Consider the following 24446-nt stretch of genomic DNA (forward strand, 5'->3'; position numbering starts at 1 on the left):
CGAGTTTTTCCGTTTCTAGCTTGTATCTCGAAAGAACTCGCTCGAACGTGACCCTCCATACGAAATCGCGCGCGTAATCTTTATTTTGCCGAAATGCGCTCACATCGGGCTGTCCAGCTCTCCCAGTATTTTTTGCAAAATTTAGACGAGACTTTGCTTTTATTACTATCACTTAAAGCAGTTCTCTGTGTATTCTTCTGAGAAAATTGCACGTGTTTTTCTCTTTTCCTTTGTTTGTTGCACATGATGAATTCACTGGAAGGCGGTCATGTCCATATTTGCAGTTCCGTACTTTCCTTATTTGTCGAATGGCACCCATAAGGACAAACGCGTGGCGCAGTTCATTCATTTCGTATGAGTGCCGCCACGATAAGGTTGTGAGATACTTGCAAAAGTCCATTTAATTTGAACCGTTCTCTTTAGTTGGATATTTCCAAGATCACAGCCTAACAATGTATCGAACAGCCTTTCGCGCGGGCCGCCGATTGTATGCCAGCAAACTATGGAAGACAGTGCAAAGTGATTTTCCGTCGCGTTCTAGAACGATCGGCGCTTCGGTTCTGCTAGCGCGTTCCTCTTCCAGCGCCAGCCAGAAGTTTAGTATGAGCCAGATAGCTCCTCCAACAGATGCGTTTTCTCTTCGACATATTGGTCCTGATGCGGCCGAGGAGAAAGAGATGCTACGAACACTGAATTTGCAGGTAAATGATACCACGGCGAAATCTCGTGCTGTTTTCGCTTGTCCTGTCTCACAACATCTTTTAAATTTTGTTTTATGTTCTTAAGCTGACTTATGGCAATGTTCTTTAGCATATAGATGAACTGATCGAGAGGACTTTACCATCTACCATCAAGTTTACAGGGCCTCTTGAGATTGATGAAGCATTGAGTAAGTTCCAGAAAGCCTCATGTAGATTTCACAGTTATACGTCTTTGTCGGGACTTCTTAATAATTAAATCCTTAACTATGAAACAAGAATAGCTATAGTGCCTATAAAATCTTCACGATGAGAACTGCTAAGAAGTCTTAGGAGCAGTAATTTGATTTATACGCAAGTTAATTGTGGGACAAATGTTTGGCGGGTTTTTTTATATTTCCGGCTGGCACAAAACTGATTACGGAAGGCGTTTCGCCTCAATTCTTGGAAACAAATGACTGTTTGTGTTTGTTCTCGTCTCGTTGTTCAGGTTTCAGGTATACTAATCGTAAACATGTGATCTGGCTTTTTTTTGTGAAAGACCCAAGATATTTCGTCGTGTCGTAATATTCCGTCGTGAAACGTAATACAATTTCAAACCTTATAAAATATACACAATTGCATAATATGTCACGTGTATGTCACACAACGCTAAGAGTCGATATTGTCACGCAGCGTTTTAGTTCGCAATTTTGCGTAAAATGAAGAAGTGATTTTTTTTGTCGGGTTGTTTTAGTTGTATAATTTTTTACATCTCTAGAAAACTCTTCAAAACAATTTCTACTAATTTTAACAGTGATATTTGGCTCAACACAACCTACAAGTGGTTTCCTTGCCCCAAAACAGCTGAATTTAACCTTTCTCTATGACAGAGAAAGATTTTACAGCTTTTTTAAGTTGCAATTACTATTTAGGGTTGTAATCTTGAAATTTTATCAAAGGGAACTGGGGAGGATTTTTTTTAAGACCTGACAAGGAAAACCATGTCTGCATTATCCCCCTAATCCCTTGGATATCCTAGGGATTTAACCCCTGGGAATTCTGGTGATTTGTGCCATCAGCTCTTAGATTCTTAAATGAGGTTTACTTTTTAGGTGAACCTGATCTTTTGGAAAAGTTGCGACAAGTGGCAAAACATAATCAAGTTTGGAGATCATACATCGGCATGGGATACTACAATTGCCACGTGCCAACAACAATCTTGAGAAATATTTTAGAAAACCCTGGCTGGTATGTATGAGTCGAAGTTTAGGTTGATATAAATTTTATTATTTATATTTTGTTTTGTACTGACCAAACTAACGTTCACATTGCCTTTGAAAGCCTTGATGACTTTACACAGGCTGTTATTCAAATGTGTCTGTCTCATTGAAGGTTTTGGTTTCTCCTTACCCATTCAGGACCACGCCCTACACTCCATACCAACCTGAACTGGCACAGGGGCGATTGGAGTCCTTGCTGAATTTCCAGACAATGGTCAGTGATCTGACAGGGCTTGACATTGCTAACTCATCTCTTTTAGATGAAGCAACATCAGCTGCTGAGGCCATGGCACTGTGCTATAGGTAGGCTTTAGAAGAATAATGTTATTATCACTGATAAAAGCATTTATTCAATAGTGGGTCTGTACATTGTGTAGCTTATATTATAAAATACATTGTCATCCTTTCTTTGCCTGTGAAGTATTTTGTAAATGATTTTCTTTGTCAATAGGTACAACAAGAAACCAAAGTTCTTCGTAGATCGGAATTGCCACCCTCAGATTATTTCCGTTGTGGAGACCAGAGCTAGGTGAAGATAAATAACATTATTATCCTAAGTGTTCACCTTCACCTTCACCTTCACCTGTCCCCTGGCGCCAAGTTGGTGCATAGAGCCTCATCCTAAGTGTAGTTTTATAAATTATACCATTTCATGTAATATCTAGAGGGAGGCATAGAGTGAGGGATTCAAGTTGAGGCCCAGGCAGTTTACTGTGTTTTGTTCAAGTGGGCAAAACACTCTACTCTCGCAGTGCCTCTCTCCACCCTGTTGTATAAATGGGTATTGGCTAATTTTATGGAGCAGATTACAACCCTGCAATAGAAACCGGAGTTGAGGGAAACCTGTCTCTGCAAGATCATGGTTGGGAGATTTAATAATCTGATCATTAGTGCCTTTGACTCCAGATTAAACACTCAAGAACTTTGTGATCGCTGGTTTGGGCCAAATGTTGTGTTGAGTTCTGAGAGAAGAAGTTATTCATAACTTTCACCACCACGAGAACTAACCTGGTGTTGGACTTCCATGCCACTTAGAGGATACTCTGTAGTAAAACTCCTTATTGTTTCATGCTATGGAAACCAGACTTTCCACTCAGTCAAACGTTGTGGAAATTTTGGTTGAGGGTGTAAATGGCAAACCCTTTTTCTCTTCACCCCTCTGAAAGGTTACCAAGAAAAAATAGGGCACTTCTTGGCACTTCCCTCTAGGAAGTTCAGTCTGTTTTTTCTTGGGAATTTTCCAGTAGGATTACTTTAGTCAAATTTTACTAAAGGTTTGGTCGAAGGGTAAATGGCAAACATTTTAATTTTCAGTTCACCCCACTATGAAATTCAGTCTGTTTTTTTTTTCCCTAGGAATTTTCCAGTGGCATGAATGAGAAGAGCATGTACATAATTTATGTTGACTTGTGAGATTTTTGTAGAAAGAAAGTTTTAATCTCTTCTATTGTCTTTTTTTCAGTACTCTAGGCCCTGATGGTGAGGGTTTACAGGTGGTTATCGGTGACAAAGAATCTTTCGACTTTTCCAACCAAGATGTCAGTGGTGTGTTGTTCCAGTACCCAGACACCAATGGCAAAATTGATGACTTTTCTGATCTGGTGGAAAGAGCTCATGATGCCAAGGTATGTGACAAGTAAAGTACTAATCAAAATAAAATATTTTTAATTAGTAGCGAGCCACTCAGCTCTGTTCTATTGGCTATCATTATCCACAAATCTGTTTGGTTGTGATCATTGAACTCGGTCAGCTGCAGAGCAAGAGTAAGACAGATGAAACCTCAAGGGAAGGGGGTGGGGGGTGGGGGGTGGGGAAGAGTCTGTATTATACTGAGGAAGATGATTGTTGAACCTTTCAGGGTTTTAAAAATCATTTATTAGTAAAGATGTACCTCTTCATATTAGGAGGTTATTTCCTGGACTGTTAGTAGCAATATGTTCTTGAAGAAATTTGCAGCTGATAATATGCAAACAGTTTCTTTTATTTCAATGCATAGGCTTTAGCTGTATGTGCCACAGATCTTCTTGCTCTGACTATACTGAGGCCTCCTGGTGAATTTGGTTGTGATGTTGCCATAGGATGCACACAAAGATTTGGAGTTCCTCTCGGTAAGCTAGTATACTAACAGTAGCATGTTATGTTCAATGTTGTAGTTTTGTTTTTGAGTCACTTGGAGCCTACTTGTTGAGCTTTGTGCATTGTCATCTTTATCATTATCATCATCACAGTGTCTGATCTAGGATTTCACTTTAGGGGGACATTCTGTCCCAGTCAACAATTTTCAAGGGGACATTCCAGTTTTATTGGCTTGTGAAAAATAAGAAAAGTTGTCAGCATAAATGAGTTATGGGTAGTACATGTATGTTGTAAAGACAAAAAAAAAATAAATAGGGGGAAACACAACTTTATTCATTAATACACAGTTCTCAATGCACTAACCACTGGTTTCTCCTGGAGAGCAACGGAATTTACAACAGCTCTTTCAAAATTGCTGGCCATATGAACTTCCTTAAGAGCATTTTGATCATTTTGACTTTCTATGTGGTGAGTCAGCGTCAAAGTTCTGAAATCAATGCAGCCAGAAGTGAAGGGATTTGCTTTGCTAGACCCAATGCAAATCGAACGCAACATACCCTTTGTGTTTTCGTATCGCAACCACTTGAATTTTTCCAACCAGGTAGATTGAAAGTTTCTCCTTTCTTCTTTGGCTTTCGGGTCGACAAAAGGTTCACATTCATCAGTATCACTCAATTTATCTTCGTCAACGTTGTCGATTCTGCTGGTTTCCGTTTGTGGTCTGTGTTCTTCTCTTTTGTTTTCTCGACCAAAGAATGAGAATATTCTTTTCTGCTTTGACACGACAATAATATAGCAGAATGACAAAGAAAACAACCCAAATAACTTGTCGTGTTTCATCAATCAAGCGTGAAAAGTAAGGGGTTCACAATGAGCATGTGCATTTTTTATAAATTGACCCCTATAAGAATTATTCTACTTGTTCCCAGGAATCTCATCTCGGCCTCTGGCAGCCATTTTTATTTGTCCATGTCGTAAACATTCGTAAAACGCACGCTGTTTTATATTGTCAATTCTATGAAACTTTAAATCACACAAAGTTTTCGAAAAACTTAGGAAACGGAGGAAAATTACAAGTCGGTAGCTGCAGATGTTTGCTGCGCCAAAATGATCCATGTGATGAATATTTGGGGGACATCTTCTATCGAACTGCGCCAATCCCACAATGACGCGCTCTAGATCACACACTGCCTCATCATTGTTATTATTGTCATAACCATCATCAATCTTGTCATCCTTATCACAATCATCATCATTATCGCCACCGTTATCATCGCATCTTTGTTATTAATCCTTTTGATTGGAATCTTGAGAGATGGTTGTTTGTTGGGCTGTGATCAGGTTGTAATAGATACATTGAGCTATTAGATTACATACTTTGTAGATTAGGGGAAAAAGTGACAAAAAATATCTCTGATTCTTGGAAAAGTGCAAAGTCAGTAACATAATTGTATTGGTCTCTACTTAGAGTGTAAAATGTTTGTATGGAAAATGTTTAAATGAATGTATGTACTGGCACCTTTCACTGGAAAGCTCATTGTTTTTGTTCATCATCAGGCTATGGAGGGCCCCATGCTGGTTTCTTTGCTGTGCGTGACATGGGAAACTTGAAGAGGATGCTTCCAGGGAGAATGGTTGGCGTTACAAGGCAAGTTCAGAAAGATCTACTGACTGTTAAGTAATCCAGATTAAGGGCTTTCTTAATTAGTCAAAACATTTTATTTTTAGTAACAATATTATAATAATGGCTGTTTATAGGGATGCTCAAGGCAAATCATGCTATCGTTTAGCACTTCAGACACGCGAACAACATATCAGAAGAGACAAGGCTACAAGCAACATCTGCACAGCCCAGGTAAGATATTACAAATTATTTCCCTGCTGGGTCAAAATTGTTTTCAATCATTTGCTTTGACTGTCACATGTATGACAATGTGCATTTTCAGAAAATATCCATACCCACCCCAAGGAAGGTTATTGGAAATTCTCAAGGGGGGGGGGGGGGGGGGTCTAAAAGCCAAAATCTTTTAAAAGAAATTATGTAGCCAAACTGGAATTTCTGGAGGGGTGGGAGGGGTATGGATATTTTCTAGAACAACACAATTTAAGTTTTTGTTAGACCAAGTTGGTTGTATCACGTACATGTGCTGCATTCAAAGCTTATGATTCAGCCTATTTTGTACTAGGTATATTCTTTTCAAACCAATTATCAAATAAATTGTTTTCAAGCTTTTCCAAGATCTGTAATCTCAAAACAATTTATATCCATTTGTTGTGATTTCTATATTTATTCAGAGATACTCAAATATACTGTTCATTTTGCTTACAGGCCCTTCTTGCCAACATGTCGGCAATGTACACGATCTATCATGGACCAAAGGGAATCAAGAACATTGCAAAACGTGTTCATAATGCAACTCTTCTGTTAGCTGAAGGTATGGACTGTGCCTGGAAATTAATTATTTTACATTTGTACCTATTGGTGACTTTTTAAGATTTTAAAATGAAGACTCTGTAGATTTAATTCTGTTGGCTTCCAAAGTGGTAAGAATGGTACACATATGGATCAGGAGGCTTTGTTTATGTCTAGCTGGACTCATACTTAGAGGGAAACTCTACATTGGACTTATATTCGATTCAAGAAGGGATGGGGGCCAAAGGTGCCCCAGTTTAGTGCCATACTAAACCCAGTGGAGAGTTATATTTTTTTTCACCTGTCTGGTAAAAAAAGTGTCCCCACGACAGTTGTAAGCTCTTAATGATTTTGAGTTCTGAGTATGCAATGCCAACACAGCAACCCAGTATTAAATTTTAGAACCAAGGAAGTCACCTTATTGGTATTAATATACTTGTATATGTAGGGGTCACCCCACCCCCACACAGTCAGTCACAGTCAGTCACGTGATATGTAGAAACTAGTCGACCATGAGGTCGAGAGACCGAAAGTGAAATAAAACGGTTGGACAAGTCTATGTTTTGATCTTGCCTTATTCTTTTGTGGCAACGAGGGCCAACATATATTGTATTATATATTAAGAGAGATGAATCTTCTTTTGTTCCTATGTGAAAAATTGATTTTTAGAGTGTTTCTGTCAGTGATTTGCAACTATTTGTGGATTTGCTTTCAAGGCAAGAATTTTGCCAATCAACAAGAGGTGCATTTTTTATAACTTATGAAATGTTTTTTTAGGATTGAAACGTGCTGGACATCTTCTGAAAAATGATTTATTCTTTGACACTTTAAAGGTAAGCAGTATTTCTGGAATCTTCATGTCACTAATAACTCTGATATTAACCCATGTTGAAAATATATAACACAAAAAAGCTTTGCATAACTGTGTTATTTAAAGTCTACACATTTTATTAGAATTTCTCCACTTATCTTCATGTAGGTTACATCAGGCATTGGAGATGCTTCAGACATTCTTGAGAGAGCTAAACAGCGAGAGATAAATCTGAGAAAGTTTGATGAAAAAACTGTAAGTAAATAATACTAAGTGTGATACATAAATGCTAGGGGTTAACCTTGGAATATATACATTTCATACAGGGGGAGTTTAATTGAAAATGCTCCTGCAGGTTGCATAATGCTTTGGAAACTGAGCAAATAGCAGGCAGTATGGAACACCAGGGTTGATACAGACATTCCTCTACTGTTGACTTCAAGAACTATGTAGCAATATATTGTCACTGTGGATGTTAATTTTTTTTATCATTTTAGGTTGGTGTATCACTGGATGAGACAGTCAAAGAGAAAGACTTGGCAGATCTTTTGTGGGTGTTTGGTTGCGACAGTTCAACTGTAAGTATGCAAACTTGTTAAAATTGCATTCTCAAGCAAAGTCACAATTTCATTTTGATTGCTTAAAGTTGAATATAACTGTTGTGGTTCACTTTTACCCTTGATACAATTTGGAACACTCTTTATAATAATAATGATAGTGATAATAATGATGATGACGACGACAATGATGATAATAAAGATATTGATAATGATAACGATAACAATAGTCAACTCATGCTCCAGTAATAATGTTTAACCTTCAGTTAATAACATTGTTGTGTCATTCTCTATCAGGATTCCTTGGCTGCGAACATGGAGGAAGTGCCTGAACACAGTATTCTACGAAGTTCATTCAAGAGACTTAGTGACTACATGACACATCCTGTATTCAACACTTACCACTCAGAGACAAACATTGTCCGTTACATGAAGCTCTTGGAGAACAAAGACATCTCTTTGTGCCATTCTATGATTCCTTTGGTATGTGATAGTTCTGATATCTCCTACCGTTATATAACTAGCACAAGAAATAAAGTTACAGGGCTAAAAAAAAAAACTTGAATTCCAGCTTGCCCTTGGGCCAAGTAGCTCTCAAATTTTATTTGCCACGGGCAAGTCATAGTTTGTTCTTCTTATGATTTAGTGGGCAGATGACTTGCCTGATTCCTTGTAAAGTCAGAGCAAGTGAAAATGAAACGTTACAGGGAAATCTTCTTGCCCCAGACAATGGGATGGGACTTTTTTTTGAGCCCTGACAAATCAAATCTTGTGTTCTGGACAGGATATATAGGGTTACCACAAGACCAACTACATTTTGCACAGTGATTGCATGGCTATCTGCATGGGATTGGGCTATCTCGTCTGCTTGAGTTAATACACTGTGTCCAGATCTGGCAAGAAAATTTTGTTCTTTTTGTTATATAATGTAACATCATTTATTGACCAAACTCGTTTGGTCAGGATGGATGGATGATTGGTGTTGTTCTTTTTTGCAATGTCTATGACCAAGACACACTCAGAACTTGGTTAACCCTCCCTCATCCCCCCTCCCCCTAAGATATAATGGTGAATACAAAAGTGATCAGTGTACATGTATTGTAGATTTGTCTCAGTAAAGGTATTTAACTAAAAACAAATCATGTCTGATTGAAGGCATTTTTTTTTTTTTTCTTAGGGCTCTTGTACAATGAAACTGAATGCCACTACTGAAATGATGGTATGGTACTTAATATATTGATGTACTTCAAGTTTTTGCACTTTAGAAATTATTTAGTGATGCTGTAAATTTTAAGTATTAAATTAACTGTGGCCATGCTGCCTGTAAATAAAACTCAGACCTGAAATAACTGTACATACTGAATCAGATGTCTTTTTTACTCAGCCAATCACCTGGCCGAAGTTTGCCGATATCCATCCTTATGCTCCGGTAGAGCAAGCACAGGGTTATCGCCGTCTCTACCAGGAACTGGAGAAAGATTTATGTGAGATCACTGGCTTTGATGCAGTGTGTTTCCAGCCTAACAGGTACTTGAAGATTTGTGGTTCAAGGGTATTATTAAGACTTTGCAGTCCCAATACAGAGTTTACTTTTGTAGTCACACAATGAAGTGTCTACCATGAGAGATGTACGGCTCGGAAAATCTCAAGAGTTGTGTGCGAATTCTTGCCTGCGGCTCCTCAGCTCCATTTCACTTGTTATTCGTTTGTCTTTTTGAAGCTCATTCTCACAGTGTTTGGTGTGAAACTGTGTAAACATGTGCTCTTCACATATTATGCAATGTTAATGTTTCATTGTTTGATTGACATTATTTTTCTACATTGTAGTGGAGCACAAGGTGAATACACTGGGCTCAGAGCAATCCGTGCCTACCATGAACACAATGGAGCTGAAAATAGAAAGGTGTGATTCTGTTGATCATACTCTATGAGTATGGTGATGTTAAATAAATGTTTTTTAATGATGTTGACACTTTTTAAGTAACCACCAAACATTATAATCAAACCAAATCAAATCAAGACTTATTTATCCATGGTAAAGATTAAAGCTATAAGCTTATGGGGCCTTGCACTAAAATAAAAGAAAAAAATAATAAATGTTGTAACCAACTATCTATAGAAATCTGGGTAATGGTTAGAAAATTTGATCATTGGGAATTCTTTAAGAAAGCTGACGTGTTCTCACCCTTTACATTGAAATATTGTGTGGTGATAAGGATTGGAATACTATTTAAATGGTAAACTTGGCCGCAGGCATCGAACTTCATAGATTCAGGGATTGTTTAGACAGCAAGTGGCGAAAAGAGTAAGGAAAATGGCGACACAAGACTGAATTATAGGTGAAGAGGTGGTGAAGGGGGAACCCTGAAATGGACTCGCAATGACATTCCATTCAGGGAGAGTGGAATTATTCATGATAGCTTTATGCTAAAGAAACTAGAGTACCAAAGGTCTGATGTGGTAGAGGTTTTTTGTATACTGTACATTTGATCCAAGGTTGCGATCTAAGAAAAATTATGAGGAGCCCAACAGTCCCTCACCACGAAATCCTTGGTGTGCGCCACTTAAGCTTATGTGAAAAAAGGAAGTTTTTCCAGTCGCCCTACATGTAAGACACCGATGCACTTCTAGAGCACAGCCCTGTGATCTGACTGACTGACTGACCAATCCACAGACAGACAGACAGACAGACAGATGACAGAAGTCATTATAATTATAATTATTATGAATTGTTGTTACATGATTTCCCTTTCAGGTGTGTCTCATTCCTGTGTCGGCTCATGGCACCAATCCTGCCAGCGCTCAGATGGCTGGTTACCAGGTGCAAGTTGTGAAGGTTGAAGACAATGGAAATGTCAGTCTGAGTGACTTGAAAATGCAGGTACATGATAACGTTTAAGACACATTGTCTTTCTATTGTTTGGTGACAGTTATGCCCCTTCTCAGACAGTTGCACAAGCACCAAAAATTGTGTCTAGGATTATTGGGTCCTTTCAAACCCCTGGCCGTGGACATAATTTATTTTCCTTTATGGGCCTACTTCTTCCTCAAATTGTGCGCTTTTGCATAGCAGAGACTTATTGTATCCAGTCTATTCAAATGTGGCATGTGTGTTTGTCAAAGTGTGTAACTCACTGTGTATTTTTGTTGCAAGACTGTAAGTAAGGAGCAGGCTGTATATTGTTACATCTAAACAAGTAACTTGGTGTATGAAAGCTAACCATTTTATGCACAATCTTATTCCATCAGGTTGAGAAGTACAGCAAAGATCTGGCAGCCATCATGGTGACGTATCCGTCAACTAATGGTGTCTTTGAAGAAGGCATCAGGTGAACATAAACAGGTGTACATCTCTCTCCTCTGCAGAGGTACTCCAGGAGCGGTGGGAAAATGTCAAGGAGAGAATGGGGAAGTTACCCATGTGCTTTCTTTACCCCCTCCCCTTCTCAGCCTCTGCATTGCCAGCTTACATGGCCAAAGGGAAATGTGGAGGGGGAGGATGGGGATATTCCCCAGGTGTTTTCTTCCTTCCCCCTCACCATCCTTTGCACTGTCGGTCTACATGGTCAAGGGAAAGTGTGGAAGAGGGGATGGAGGCATTCCATCCATGCTTTCTTCCCCTCCCTTCCTAGTCTCCGCACAGTAAGCCTACAAAGTCGAGGCAGCACAAAAAATGCCCCTGGGGAGGAGAACGGATGTGCATGGTGGTGTTGTGAGCTGTTTGGCTGTTGCCTTTAGTACCTGTTTTAATCTTTTTTTAAAATAAATTTTATCTCTTAGGGACATCTGTGACATGGTTCACGAACATGGTGGACAGGTTTACCTAGATGGCGCCAACTTAAATGCTCAGGTTTGTATTTGTAAATAACATTCACTGACCAGTTCGTTATTTAAGTGATATGTCAAACACGAAAGACCGTGTTTGACCACATTTCCAAACATCGAGAAGAGAGTTGAAAATAAGACGAGTAGCGGAGTATTTTTGACGAACTTCGAGGTGTTTAGAAATGTGGTCAAACATTGTCTTGACCGTTTGATATATCTTCTCAATCGAAACTAAAACTAAGGAGAAAACGGAGAAATAAAATCGTAAAAATCTATGCTAATTAAGATCAGATATCCAAACACCGTCACGGTCATGATTTCCTTTGTTTAAACTTCATGAATTATTAATGAGTTTGAGAAATATTTTTATTGCATGGCAAACTGCAGAAAAAACTGTTCCAAGAAGAATAGGAAAATTCTGGTTGGTCCTTGATGGACAGGTCACAAATTAGTTTGGCAAAATGCTTTTTTAAAAACATCACGCAAAAGCAAATAGTTTGTTGTTAAATAGAAATCATTTTTCTTCATATTTGGTGCACATGTTTGAGTAGCCTTTCACGAGAGCCACCTGAAAGACGCTTAAAGAAGCTACGTCACAGCTTGCGCATCTTGAAAAAGTTTAGTTATAACGTTTTTGTTTGTTACCGTTTTGTCCTGATAGGTGGGACTATGCCGACCAGCTGACTATGGCGCGGATGTGATGCACACTAACCTGCACAAAACCTTCTGTATTCCTCATGGGGGTGGAGGCCCCGGAATGGGACCTATTGGAGTGTAAGTAACAGTTGAAAGCATGCTTTTTGGGGGGGGAGGGGGGTGGGGAATCTTGAGACGTCTTTGCTCTTGAAGATTTCGGACCTTAGATTCCTTGGATTAGACAATGGCTCTGGTATTGGGGCGTTAAAGCGACGATATCAAGATCGTCACGGAACGAAAGGTTTAATGGGCAGAACTATGTTATACGTTCTAGTAATATATCAAGCACGAAAGACCGTGTTTGACCACATTTCCAAACATCGTGAAGAGAATTGAATATACGACACATGGCGGAGTATTTGTTTGGAAATTCAAATATGGTCAAACACAGTATTGAGTGTGTGATACATTTTCTCAATGGAAACTAAAACTAAGGAGAAAACAGAGAAACAAAATCATAAAAAATCTATGCTAATTAAGATCAGATATCCGGCAAAGACTATCATGGTCATGATTTCCCTGTTTTTAATATGATGAATTACTAATAGGGTTGAGAACGTTGTGTTGGATTTTTTTTTTCCTTTCTTTCAGAGGATTACAAGTAAATTATATTTTTGGTTTGACTGTTTCAATCACACAATCTGACTTTGGTGAAATTCTCCCACAGGAAAAAGCACCTCATTCCATTCTTGCCATCCCACCCTGTGATCCCACCAGAGAGTACCGTTGGTGAAGGGGCCCATCCATTTGGGGTCATCTCAGGAGCTCCATATGGTTCCAGTGCAATTCTACCCATTTCTTGGGCCTATATCAAACTGATGGGCCCTAAGGGTCTTGCACATGCGACCAAGGTGAGTTTTGAATGTTCATTGTTACATTCTTTATTAAACCATCTTGATTTCAAGGCTATTTACACTATTGTGCCTTCTTGCATTAGTGTCAGCTTTGTAGTCAATTCGGTTTAAATCGTTTACACCTGTTTGTTTGTTTGTCATTTGTTAGTTAACATTATTTCTTTTTTTGTTGACTTTTACAGGTTGCCGTTTTGAATGCTAACTACATGGCTGCCAGACTCCAGGAGCACTACGACGTTTTGTTCATTGGAAAGGATGGTAATGTCGACTACTGTAATGCTTTTTGTTTGGAGGCAAAATTTAGCGAAGGAAGTTTCAAATTAAAGGAGTTCGTTCAGTCAAAGTATTTTGAGTTATTTTGGCCACGTACAGAATTACCTTTAAATTAAAGGAAACCTGAAAATAGTAGCTTACTAACATAGAAAAACACCAAAGAGATAGTAATAAACCATAAAGGAACAAGGATGGTTAAGGATGGAGAAGATTGACACGGATTACAAACAACGAACTTAAAAATTAAGGCTTAACTTTCCAAGATGCGAAAGCCGTGACGTAGCTCAAGGTACAAAAACCTTCATTACAAAGTTTTCATGCAGTTTTTTTTCTTCACCAGGTTATTGTGCCCACGAATTTATTGTTGACGCTAAAGATTTCAAGAAGTATGGTATTGAAGCGATTGACATTGCCAAGAGACTTCAGGATTATGGTAAGAGAAAACCTTCCGTGCAAACTTCGCGAATGAATTAGTCTTAACTTGTTGCCAAATGCGAGAAAATATCTAACTGGTGACGGGCTTAGAATAAGTTATAGCGTTGCTAAGTGCGGGAAAACGTGTAGCCGGTGCTAAGCATTCAAAAGCTGTAGCCTGTTTCAATTGCGGCCGAACTTGTAACTGGTGCCTGAGCCAAGCATACCAAGACTTGTAAACTCTGCCGAGCGCCCAGTTTTGAGAGACAATTTTTGCAGATTAGTGCTAAACGAATAGGAAAGACGTGGAGCACTTATCGAATGACCATTGAGTGTTATGTTTGGTTGCTTTAGTTCTGGGTTTGGTGAGCTTTGTCTTTGTTTGAAAATGCTCGTGCAACCTGTGTTCACCAATGAGATCACACGTCTTGTTTTTTTAGCCAATCAGATGAAAACGAAAACAAGTTGTGAAGTGGGTTCTCGACTTTTTCCCGCGCTTTTTCTGTGCCAGTTGGCATGCATGAATGTTTGCGTCAACGTAATGACCAGATGTGTTTGCTTTGGTTTTCGTTTTGGTTTTATGAAGCGCATCAGAAAAGTCGCTCTATTACTCTCGACTCTTAACCGACACTTAAAAGTTGCCAAATTTATGTTACAGGTTTCCATGCGCCCACGGTATCTTGGCCAGTGTCCACTGCCCTAATGATCGAACCAACAGAGAGCGAGAGCAAAGCTGAACTAGACAGACTCTGTGACTCACTTATATGTAAGAGCCATGTTGGAAATATTAATTCTCATTACTTGTTGCCTTACATTTCTTTAAAGTTAGTTGTGAGAATTTGGTGTCACATCCAGGCAATGTCTCCTAGCTACAGTTGATGCTCTTCTATATTCTCTTCACATATTTCCTTGACGATGTATTAACATCATGAAGAGAAATTTTAGGTGGATGGGACGGAAGTTGAAGAGTCTTGTAACAAGATTGTTTCATTTCCACTTCCCCCCCCCCCCCCCCAAAAAAAAATAGGATGTTAATAATGAACTTTCTTAAATCCACAGCTATCCGCCAAGAAATCCGTGACATCGAACAAGGCATAATGGACAAGACAAACAACCCATTAAAGGTAGCTTAAAAATCAACCGAAAGTGTCATTACTATGAGAAAGGCAGCTGAGTAAGGCGCCACGATAGTATGGTGACCGGATTTTAACGTTCAACTTGTGTTATTGTCACGGGCAACTGGCTCCATTTCCAGTGGCAACTTGTCGGCCTTTGACGTCATTGGCAGCAAAGCGCGCGAAATTGTAGGCGACGATATTGTTACCTTTGGAAACAAGGAAAGTTGCCCGTGGCAACACCGTAATTTTAAGTCCAAATCGTCGTCTCCAAAGCTCCGACGCGCCTTGCCCAACTGATAATCGTAGTAAACCAACTAATATATTTTGTATTCTCTATTTATTATTTTACATATGAAATCTGAGCTTTAACGAACGAGTGACTGGGTTCAGCAATCCCTCAAGCGGGTACTGCCTACTGCTACCCTGCCTTTAAGGAAGCCTTCATGTGATCTTGTCTTGATTTATCCACAGAATGCGCCACACACTCAGGATGTAGTGACGTCAGATACGTGGGACAGACCGTACAGTCGAGAAGTTGCAGCCTTCCCTGCTGTGAGTACAAAACTCGTATTTCTTTGAGCTTTGAACCCCTGGTAGTAGACGGTGGGGTGTAAAGGGGAGTGGGATGGGGGAAGCAAAGCACCCCAGACCTCCCTGTGTAACAACAGATCCGTGTAACCCATCAAGGAGACTGTCATATAGTTTTTCTTTGAAAATGAGGTCCCGTCCACCTCTGTCCACAGTTATGCGTTTTATTTTGAAAACGCAAACTTTCTGATGCGTTTTTCGCCTATCGTCCATCAAAAACGCACACATTTGAAAACGCTGTCCAGAATGGAGACACCTGAAATCGGAGACCTGCCGTATTCGCATAGACAGCGGAAACCAACTTCGATCGCAGGCTCTCTCTTCTTTGCCTCCCTTGTCAAAGGGGGAAGAGCATGGGATCGAGGTTGAGCGAGTTGCTGACGTCATGTACTCGTGCGCACGTGTAAATGACAGTTGTGTTTCCTCATAGAACATCAGCGTTTTCCAGCGTTTTGGTGTGGACGGGAAAACTGCGAAAACGTTAGTGTGAACGGGGAAAGGCTTCATCGATAAAGCATCGTTTCGAAAACGCGTCAGTGTGAACGGGCCTAAGCCTGAAGTTATCTTTTAGTTAGGAAATAGTAGTTTATTGAGCTACTTTTTTGTTTTGTTTCGTCAGCCGTGGTTGAAGGGTACTGCAAAATTCTGGCCGACATGTTCGCGAGTGGACGACAAATACGGCGATCAACAGCTGGTCTGCACATGTCCGCCACTTGAGAGCTATGATTACGAGAAAACCAAGTCTTTTGCTTAAAAGAAAATTTGACAACAACATGAAAGAGATGCTAGTTTACTTCAATGTGTGTAGACCTATTTGGGTAGAGAAGTTTACTTGACGAATAGCATCTTTCCACAAATGAAAGCTGCTTGAATTTTGTGGGAACCAAGCAATGACCTGAAGCGGTCAAGTAGAACAAGATTCTTCAACATCGAGATAAAGAATCGAAAGAGCATTTTTCTTCAAACGGGACGTTTTAGGAGGCAACAATTTATCACACTAGGAAATGCAAATAGAATTATTTAAATATTTTATTGAACACCATGTACGGAATCAATTTTCGGTTTGCCTTCTCTTCGTCACATTCACCGCAATGATACGCTGAACGTAGTGTAAAATATTTCGAAGGCATGTTCGTCTTGCATACATAGAAATGGTAGAAAAAGAAGAATCGCTACACACACTGGAAAACTTAGGAGGTATAACGATGCAGAAATTATGATTTCCAACGTTTTGATTATACTTAAACATGTCTAAACGAGTTTCTTTTATCCACAATGAAACTTGGCAGCATTCCCCAAATCTCCAAGGCCATGTAAACTTGTATGAATGATAAAACAATGAAAGATTTCTTGGGTGAAACAAATTACTCACGCGCAAAAGCAATAATATGATTTTCATTTGCTTATAATAATATAACTTTAATTTGCTTGTAATTGTGTATTCTAAGTGGACGCTAATACTGTCGAATGTAATAAGACAATGAAATGAAAATAAAATACCATTCGTGCATTGTATCGTTGGATTGGTCCTGTTTTGTTTTGTTTTTTGTTGTTTGTATTTTTTCAAGCACCGGCCGTTCAACAAGATTGACTTTACCTCTTTGTGTGTAAATCGCACAGTTGGATCGAATTTTTCAGCCGTTTAGGTTTGTTATCTTTACTTTTAAAGAAAGAAGTGAACTTCGTCGTATTTCCTTCTTTTAAGACGTCGTTTAATTTCAAAATCTACAGTCCCAGACAAAAACAGTTGGGACACGAAGCAAGTTCTCCCTTCCTCCCACTTACAACGTTGATCAGGTGATTTTTTCCCCTTTTTGTTGCAAAAAAAAAAAAAAAACCCTGGACATTTTCCAACATTGAGTAGGGGGAATGGAGGGTACGCGATGAAGCTCAAGTGTCCCAACTACTTTTGTCCGAGTTTGTAGATGGGAAGTAAGATGGTAGTTGCGATCAAGGGTAGCCTGGTTGACCAATCAAGTTAGTGATTTCATGTCCATGTAATAACAAACATCAATCAAACGGCATGAGTCTCCATAGCTCATCATCATCATTATCATCATCATCATCATCGTCATCGCCATCGTCATCATCACCATCACAAACTTTGTTTACCCTCGAATTTACAGAGTAGCATTTCTGCTAATTTCTTCGAGCTACCTAATGCTAGAAATTAGAAATAATGAAAGAAAAACTATAACAAAGTAGAGAAACTGAATTTATGCAATATTACAGACAAAATAATTTGTGGAAGGTGTTAAAATCTGTAACAGTGCGATATTGATTTGGAAGTGCGTTCCATGATTTGGCCGCCTAGTAAACAAAAATGAGGCCATAAGTAGTTGTGTATATTTCAGTGAATATTTCGTAAGTGGTTGTACATATTTAACCATAACTCACTGCTTAAAGCGTCCGCGTGTTATTTAGAAAGTTATTGGTTGGAATCCAGTTGGGACTCAATTTTTTTTCATCATTCAAACAGCAAGGTCGTTTCGATTCAGAAAATTTATCTTCACAAATCGTACTCTGCAACTCAAGTGTAACTGACTAACCACTATTAAAAACGTAACTTGAGCTACAATGGGCGACAAAAGTGTTGAGACACTTGGCAGTAAAATTCAATTTTCGAGCGTCTTGGAAACATATTCCCCCCTTCCCCCCCAAACAATGTTGATTTTTCTATTTCTTAGATTGCACAGACTACAGCACCTACACTACATTGAATTGGAGGTGGGGGGGGGGGGGTATCAGAGAATTAACACTAGAAGCACATAAAATAGAGTAAGTGCTTAAATATCAAAAAGTGTCATTTTCTATAGAAGTGTCTCAACTACTTTTCGTCGCCCATTGGTAGGTTTGCTTGCAATCCATTCTTCGTTCAGAAGGTGGCTTTCTTAGTCCTGAATCACAAACACTTCCATTTCACTGACAGTAAAGTACTCGTTTCCTGTGAGGAACGTGGTACCAGTTTGACCGAATGGGCATTGGTACGAGTTGTTTAGGCTTGCCCAGCAGTTTTTAGAATTTGGTTCATTGACAATACCAAGATCATGGCCACGCCCAAATATTGGCCCATAGTCACTGCGGCAATAGATGGCATATTTATCTTCTCCAGCTTTCAAAGGCATCTTTGTTGGTGGCAGACCGCTTGGGTTGACTAGACTGAACAGGAATGAGCCTGGTGCTTTTGTCCAATCTCCAGACCCTAGTGGAAAAAAAAAAATCCACTCACCACGAATTCATCTACTACAAAGTGGTATCCTTAATGTCCCAAGTGGTAACAGGGTACCAACAGTGAAAACCCCATATAATACCAATTAAAGAAGAACCAAGGAACCGGCTGGAAAAAATATTTCCTTATACCGGGAGATCGTATAACTGGGCTTCGATTTCCTTACGTACATTTTACTTTCAATAACTTTGGCCGAACTGAAAAGTACTAACCCCTTTCTAACCTAGCGCGAGGGCCCTACTGGGGAATATTGGCCCGAGGTCCGCACAAACACTACCGAGATCCAGTATTTCCCAATACGGCTCGAGCAAGCTAGGTTGGTAAGTTTATTATGTCCACGGCCCTCGCGAGCATTCGAAAACAAAAATTACACGGCTTATGACCGTTTCCATGGAAACGTTTCGAAGGGCAAAATCCTTACCAAAAAAGAAACAATCAGAAAGCTTAGATTTACCTGAAGACTACCTTGCCGGATAATAAGTAACCAATATTCCACGAATCCTCCTTGGATGTGAGGTGATAAATGGACTGACCGTAGTAACGAGTTTGTTCTAATCGTATCAGTCTTGTATTCAACAAGGACCCCAGTGATCTGAGGTCAACTTCAATACCGACAAAGGGCACATTTTGGCTTTATTAGACCAGGTTTACACTAGAAAACTTGTTCCGGATTCGTGACGAATCCGGAACATTTTAGCACCGGATTGATTTTGCGTTTACACGCAGGTGGACGAATCCGAAATAAAAACTCCCCGGTTCGGTCGTGTCTCCGGAGATTTTGAATCCGGAATTTTGAGCCTTGGGAACTTTGAATCCGAAAACGTTTGAATCCTGAGAGTTTTGTCGTGTAAATGTTCGTGTCCGGACATTTTTCCGCCTGCGGTCTTGTGAGTTTGAGGTAGAACCAAAATGAGTGTTCCGGAGTTTTCGGCGTGTGTAAACAGTTAGAAATCCGATTATGCTTTCAGTGTAAACGTCTACGAATCCGAATACTCTAAAATTGATGAATCCAGAAAAATTTACAAATCCGGAAAAATCTCCTCTAGTGGGAACCTAGTCTTAGAAACAGAGGTTCTTATTTTACCTTTCCACTCCTGTTCGGTGTAGCCTCCAAATATGTAATTTCCACTCTTGATCACTGTCACAGTCGGTCCCTTGTTGTCACAACAAGAGTGAAAGTTGGACGCAGCCCAGCCATTACGCGAAGCTCGATATAACAGGTTGTCGCTAGCAATTGTGACGTCTGTGAGGGCCCCCGTCTCCTTCAACCAGTTCATCAAAGTTCGGCTTTGATCCGATGACAATATAACAGAATCCTGAAAGGGTCTTGCAGTCAACACCTTAATTATTCCTTCAACTTGATAAAACTCGGCCTCGGCCAGTAGCTCTTTGCGAATTATCTCGTCTTTAGGCACAATGAGCCGCCCAGTGCGGAAATAATTCAAGATATACCGGAAGTAGGTTCCATCGCGATCGATGAAGTAAGATCCATCCTCGCTTGGTTTTGTGTCAAATCGTCTTGAAAACATGTCATGCAACATGGAACCTGGAATAAACACGATTAATTAAAAGTGTACAAGATTCTGACGAAACCAAAAAACGTAAAACTGTTTTAGTTCCCAAATTAGCCGTGCAGGAACCAGTCTTCTCGAGGTAAGCGAGACTCTTTCGTTGCTCTGACTCGCTTTGCTCGAACCATTGAAATATCATTCGAAGGTCGGAAAGCGGATTGCATAGGTTTCTTAACCGAGCAACGTCTTCTTTAAAACTAACGAATTAACAATTAATAACAATTAAGTTAAACACCTTAAATTAAAATTACCTGGGTCCTTTTTCAGGGTTTCTAGACTGGTCAAGAACAGTTGGCCGCCAACATTGAGTTTCAGCATTTTGGACAAAGGACCCTGCTCAAGTTTTTTAAGCTGCTTCATTGCGATTGAGCTCCCATTTCCTTCCAAACTCTTTCCGTCTCGCGGTTTAAAAGGTCGCTGACTTCTTCGACACGTTTGGACACATCCCGGAGCATTTCAACGTCGTACTAGAAGAATTTAGTTTTTCCTAAGAGTCTCTCGACAAAGACATCTTTCTTGAATAAATAAAAGTCATCGACTGGATGAAACATTTTTACTAAGAATCATACATATAACAAACCACTGCAGTTGTTTTGCTTCTGTCAAAACTGTTTTTTTAACTCTCGATTCTTGGAATCTTTGATTTCCCGGAAATTTGTTGTACCTTATACGTAATTTATTGCTTTTGTTTTGGTCACACCTCACCTGTCAAGTGGAGGCACCAGTTCCACACTCCTTGTTTCTTCCCCCAATTTACAACCGAACAATGCATGTGAATGACATCTCAATTTCATATGGAAGGATGGGCACCAAGAATCGCTTTCAGAAAGCGGCGGTAATTCGGGAATGGCCTAATATACATTACGGTCATGCACAGAAAACTGATAACAGTTTCTGGTTACAAGTTATAGATTTAAAGCGTCGGCTGACTGTTGCTAAAACCTTTCTTGCAGCTATTCTTGTAAATACCTTAGGAATTTGTTTTTAAAGTCCGCTAGCCGCAGTCAAAAAAAATAACTAAACAAACAAAAAAAAAAAATTGGCCTAGAAGTTTAAACACTATACAGCTCATCTGCATTTCAGTACAGAGACCGAAGACTGAAGGCGTGAAAGTGAAGAAACAGAACAAGTTCGGAGTCTCTAGAACAGATGTGTGAAAAACCAAGTAAATCACTCGAGGACTAAATATGTAAACTACTTGTTCTGCCGACGTTAGGGTACCTCTAGCCAAGAACTTGCTATCCAAAAGAGAAAATCAGCCTCTAGGCTGATAGCTGTTCTTGGAAATTTGATGTTCTAAAAACTACCTATACTTCATCTGTTGTTTCTACTGTTTCAAACTCATCGATTGGCCACCCCGGGTTCTGATGAGAGGCGCAAAGAATCCTTCACGGTTCTTGCTTTCAACTCATTAATTTCATTGATTATTTCTTTAATTTGATAAAATTGCGCCTCTGCCAAGAGCTATTTGCGAAGAACCTTGTCTTCTGGTACAATAAGTTGCCCAGTGCGAAGATAATTCCGGATATACCGGAAGTGAGTTCCATCACGATCAATGAGATAAGATCCATCCTCGCTTGGTTTTTGTCAAATCTTCCAAAAAACATGGCGTATAACATCGGCTATCTTTAAAACAGGGAATGGAAATCGAAGAATGGGGAATGGGGAATGGGGAATGGGCTGGGGAATCTTTTAAAACGGGGAATCTTGAAAAGCGGGAATCTTTAAAATGGGGAATCTTTAAAAGCGGGAATCTTTAAAGCGGGGAATCTTTAAAAGCCAGTAATCTTTAAAACGGGGAATCTTTAAAAGCGGGAATCTTTAAAACGGGGAATCTTTAAAAGCGGGAATCTTTAAAAGCGGGAAATCTTAAAAAGCGGGAATCTTTAAAATGGGGAGTCTTTAAAAGGGGTAATCTTTAAAACGGGGAATCTTTAAAATGGGAAATTTTTAAAAGCAGAAATCTTTAAAATGGAGAATCTTTAAAATGGGGGATTCTTCGGCCGCTTTTAAAGATTCCCCATCTTAAAGATTCCCCATTTTAAAGATTCCCGCTTTTAAAGATTCCCCGTTTTAAAGATTCCCGCTTTTAAAGATTCCCCACTTAAAAGATTTCCCATTTTAAAGATTCCCCGTTTTAAAGATTTCCGCTCTTAAAAATTCCCCGGTTTTAAGATTCCCGCATTTAAAGATTCCCCGTTTTAAAGATTCCCGCGTTTAAAGATTCCCCGTTTTAAAGATTCCCGCTTTTAAAGATTTCCCGTTTTAAAGGTTTCCGCTGTTAAAGATTCTCCGTTTTAAAGATTCCCGCTTTTAAAGATTCCCCGTTTTAAAGATTCCCGCTTTTAAAGTTTCCCGTTTTAACGATTCTCGCTTTTAAAGATTCTCCGTTTTAAAGATTCCCGCTCTTAAAAATTCCCCGTTTTAAAGATTCCCGCATTTAAAGATTCCCCGTTTTAAAGATTCCCGCTTTTAAAGATTCCCTGTTTTAAAGATTCCCACTCTTAAAGATTCCCTGTTTTAAAGATTCCCGCTCCTAAAGATTCCCCGTTTTAAAGATTCCCGCTTTAAAGATTTCCCGTTTTAAAGATTCCCGCATTTAAAGATTTCCCATTTTAAAGATTCCCCAGCCCATTCCCCATTCCCCATTCCTTGATTCCCCATTCCCTGTTTTAAAGACAGCCCTAGACGGCTACTGTAACACAACATCGGACCTGGCTGAACATGATTAAATATGTATAACATCCTGGCAAAGAAAGAAACAATTTTCGCGTACGTCATAACAGATTATTGTAAAACTGAAATTTTTTACGGGAAACAGGTTTTCAGAAGCAGATCTTCTTTTCAGAAAAAAAAGATTTCAAAAATATTCTGCTTTATTTTATTTGCTTTCTAAATATGTTTCCCACTTGGCTAAATTGAAAAATAAAACATATTTACGTAGCAATTCATGCTTCCTTGATTAGCGAGGCCCTATTATGAAGAAAGTGAAAGTAATTGGTTTTTGGTATAATTACGATATATCTAGTGGAACGGGCAAAACTAAAACTCTTCTCGAGGTAACTGGAAAACTTTTCTTTCGCTAACTTGCTGTTTAATCATCATTAAGTTTCATCATTTCATATTTGTATTTGGGAACAATATGATTCCAAGGGCGGAAAGCGCATCGCATATACAATTGATTAGGTTTCAACACCGACCAAAATCTTCTTGAAAACTACTCAAAACAGCAAAAAGGGAAGAAAAAAGCAACATACGAATGTTTTTTTTATGATATGTATTTACCCCTGATAATGTTTTTTCAATTAAGGAGACCAAAACACGAAGGAAACTGATAATAAAGTTGTTATAATAGTATACATTCAAGGTGCTGAAGGTGACTATTTCAGTAAAATTACCTGATGGAGCATTATTCAAGGTTGCCAAACTGGTCGTGAAAATGTGGCCGCCAACATTGAGTTTCAATATCTTAGAGAAAGGACTCTGCTCAAGCTTTTTTGCTGACTCATGACGAGCTTCCATGTCCTTGCAAACTCTGTTCGTCTCGCGGTTTAAAATGCCATAGACTTCTTTGACGCGTCTGGTCACATCCTGGAGCACTTCAATGTTGTGAGAGCTGACTTCTTCGTCTTCTGAGTTGCACGACGCAGACATCATAGCTTGATTGCAGGAATCAAATATATTTCGTGGATAAAACTTAACTACTAATAATAAGTAGATAGAAAGAGTCATTGGAACTGTTTTGCTTCTTTCAAAACTTTCGAAAATCTTGACTCTTTGGAATTCGCGATTTCGCGGAAATTTGTCATAAGTTCATAAATTATTGATGTTTTTTATAGTTAGTACACCTGGGTGTATTAACTATACTTAGATTTTGATCGGTCATTATAACCACTCTTTACCACTTGATGCTACAATCATCGTATCAAAAAACTGCCCAATCACTGGTGAACACGTTGTTATCATTTTCGTGACACAATAGGTTACCATAACAACAGTATGAAGGGGAGGCATTGGGATTTTCGGTTTTGCGGTTTTGGTTATTTTTTAGATCGGTTTTT

At 39.2% G+C, this 24446-nt stretch overlaps 2 protein-coding genes across 3 annotated transcripts; one reads left to right on the forward strand and one right to left on the reverse strand.

Moving 5' to 3' along the window:
- On the forward strand, nucleotides 1–17100 carry LOC110062173 (glycine dehydrogenase (decarboxylating), mitochondrial-like). Its single transcript, XM_089287024.1, has 28 exons — nucleotides 1–701; nucleotides 811–889; nucleotides 1793–1928; nucleotides 2099–2263; nucleotides 2412–2489; nucleotides 3423–3585; nucleotides 3957–4068; nucleotides 5594–5684; nucleotides 5795–5891; nucleotides 6366–6471; nucleotides 7227–7282; nucleotides 7429–7515; nucleotides 7758–7838; nucleotides 8115–8300; nucleotides 8995–9036; nucleotides 9202–9344; nucleotides 9645–9720; nucleotides 10573–10698; nucleotides 11067–11146; nucleotides 11598–11667; nucleotides 12304–12416; nucleotides 13006–13189; nucleotides 13375–13450; nucleotides 13806–13898; nucleotides 14538–14645; nucleotides 14939–15003; nucleotides 15469–15549; nucleotides 16205–17100. Exons 1-28 carry the CDS (start codon nucleotides 453–455, stop codon nucleotides 16337–16339), a joined length of 3078 nt encoding a protein of 1025 aa, XP_089143150.1. The 5' UTR covers nucleotides 1–452; the 3' UTR covers nucleotides 16340–17100.
- LOC110062172 (uncharacterized) lies at nucleotides 16597–24042 on the reverse strand. 2 transcript variants are annotated; one of them, XM_089287034.1, is made up of 3 exons: nucleotides 23784–24042; nucleotides 19899–20360; nucleotides 16597–18787 (listed from the first exon to the last, which is right to left on the reverse strand). In XM_089287034.1, exons 1-3 carry the CDS (start codon nucleotides 24040–24042, stop codon nucleotides 18477–18479), a joined length of 1032 nt encoding a protein of 343 aa, XP_089143160.1. In that variant the 3' UTR covers nucleotides 16597–18476. The 2 variants fall into 2 exon arrangements, with proteins under 2 accessions (XP_089143160.1, XP_089143159.1); XM_089287033.1 differs by lacking the exon at nucleotides 23784–24042 and adding an exon at nucleotides 20637–21435.
- Nucleotides 24043–24446: the final 404 nt, after the last annotated feature.

This window comes from Orbicella faveolata, unplaced genomic scaffold, assembly GCF_042242905.1.
Source record: "Orbicella faveolata isolate gen_17 unplaced genomic scaffold, um_ofav_v1 contig_14, whole genome shotgun sequence".
In the NCBI taxonomy this organism is placed as follows: domain Eukaryota; kingdom Metazoa; phylum Cnidaria; class Anthozoa; order Scleractinia; family Merulinidae; genus Orbicella; species Orbicella faveolata.

Bases quoted from the DNA above. Each gene is read 5' to 3' on its own strand.
- LOC110062173 (XM_089287024.1), top strand. From the start codon at position 453: ATGTATCGAACAGCCTTTCGCGCGGGCCGCCGATTGTATGCCAGCAAA. The intron at 2,490-3,422 runs GTGAAGATAAAT...TCTTTTTTTCAG, and splicing joins GTTGTGGAGACCAGAGCTAG to TACTCTAGGCCCTGATGGTG. The intron at 6,472-7,226 runs GTATGGACTGTG...ATGTTTTTTTAG, and splicing joins AACTCTTCTGTTAGCTGAAG to GATTGAAACGTGCTGGACAT.
- LOC110062172 (XM_089287034.1), bottom strand. From the start codon at position 24,042: ATGATGTCTGCGTCGTGCAACTCAGAAGACGAAGAAGTCAGCTCTCAC. The intron at 20,361-23,783 runs GTAATTTTACTG...TGTTTATTCCAG, and splicing joins CTTGAATAATGCTCCATCAG to GTTCCATGTTGCATGACATG. The intron at 18,788-19,898 runs GTAAAATAAGAA...TTTTTCCACTAG, and splicing joins CACCGAACAGGAGTGGAAAG to GGTCTGGAGATTGGACAAAA.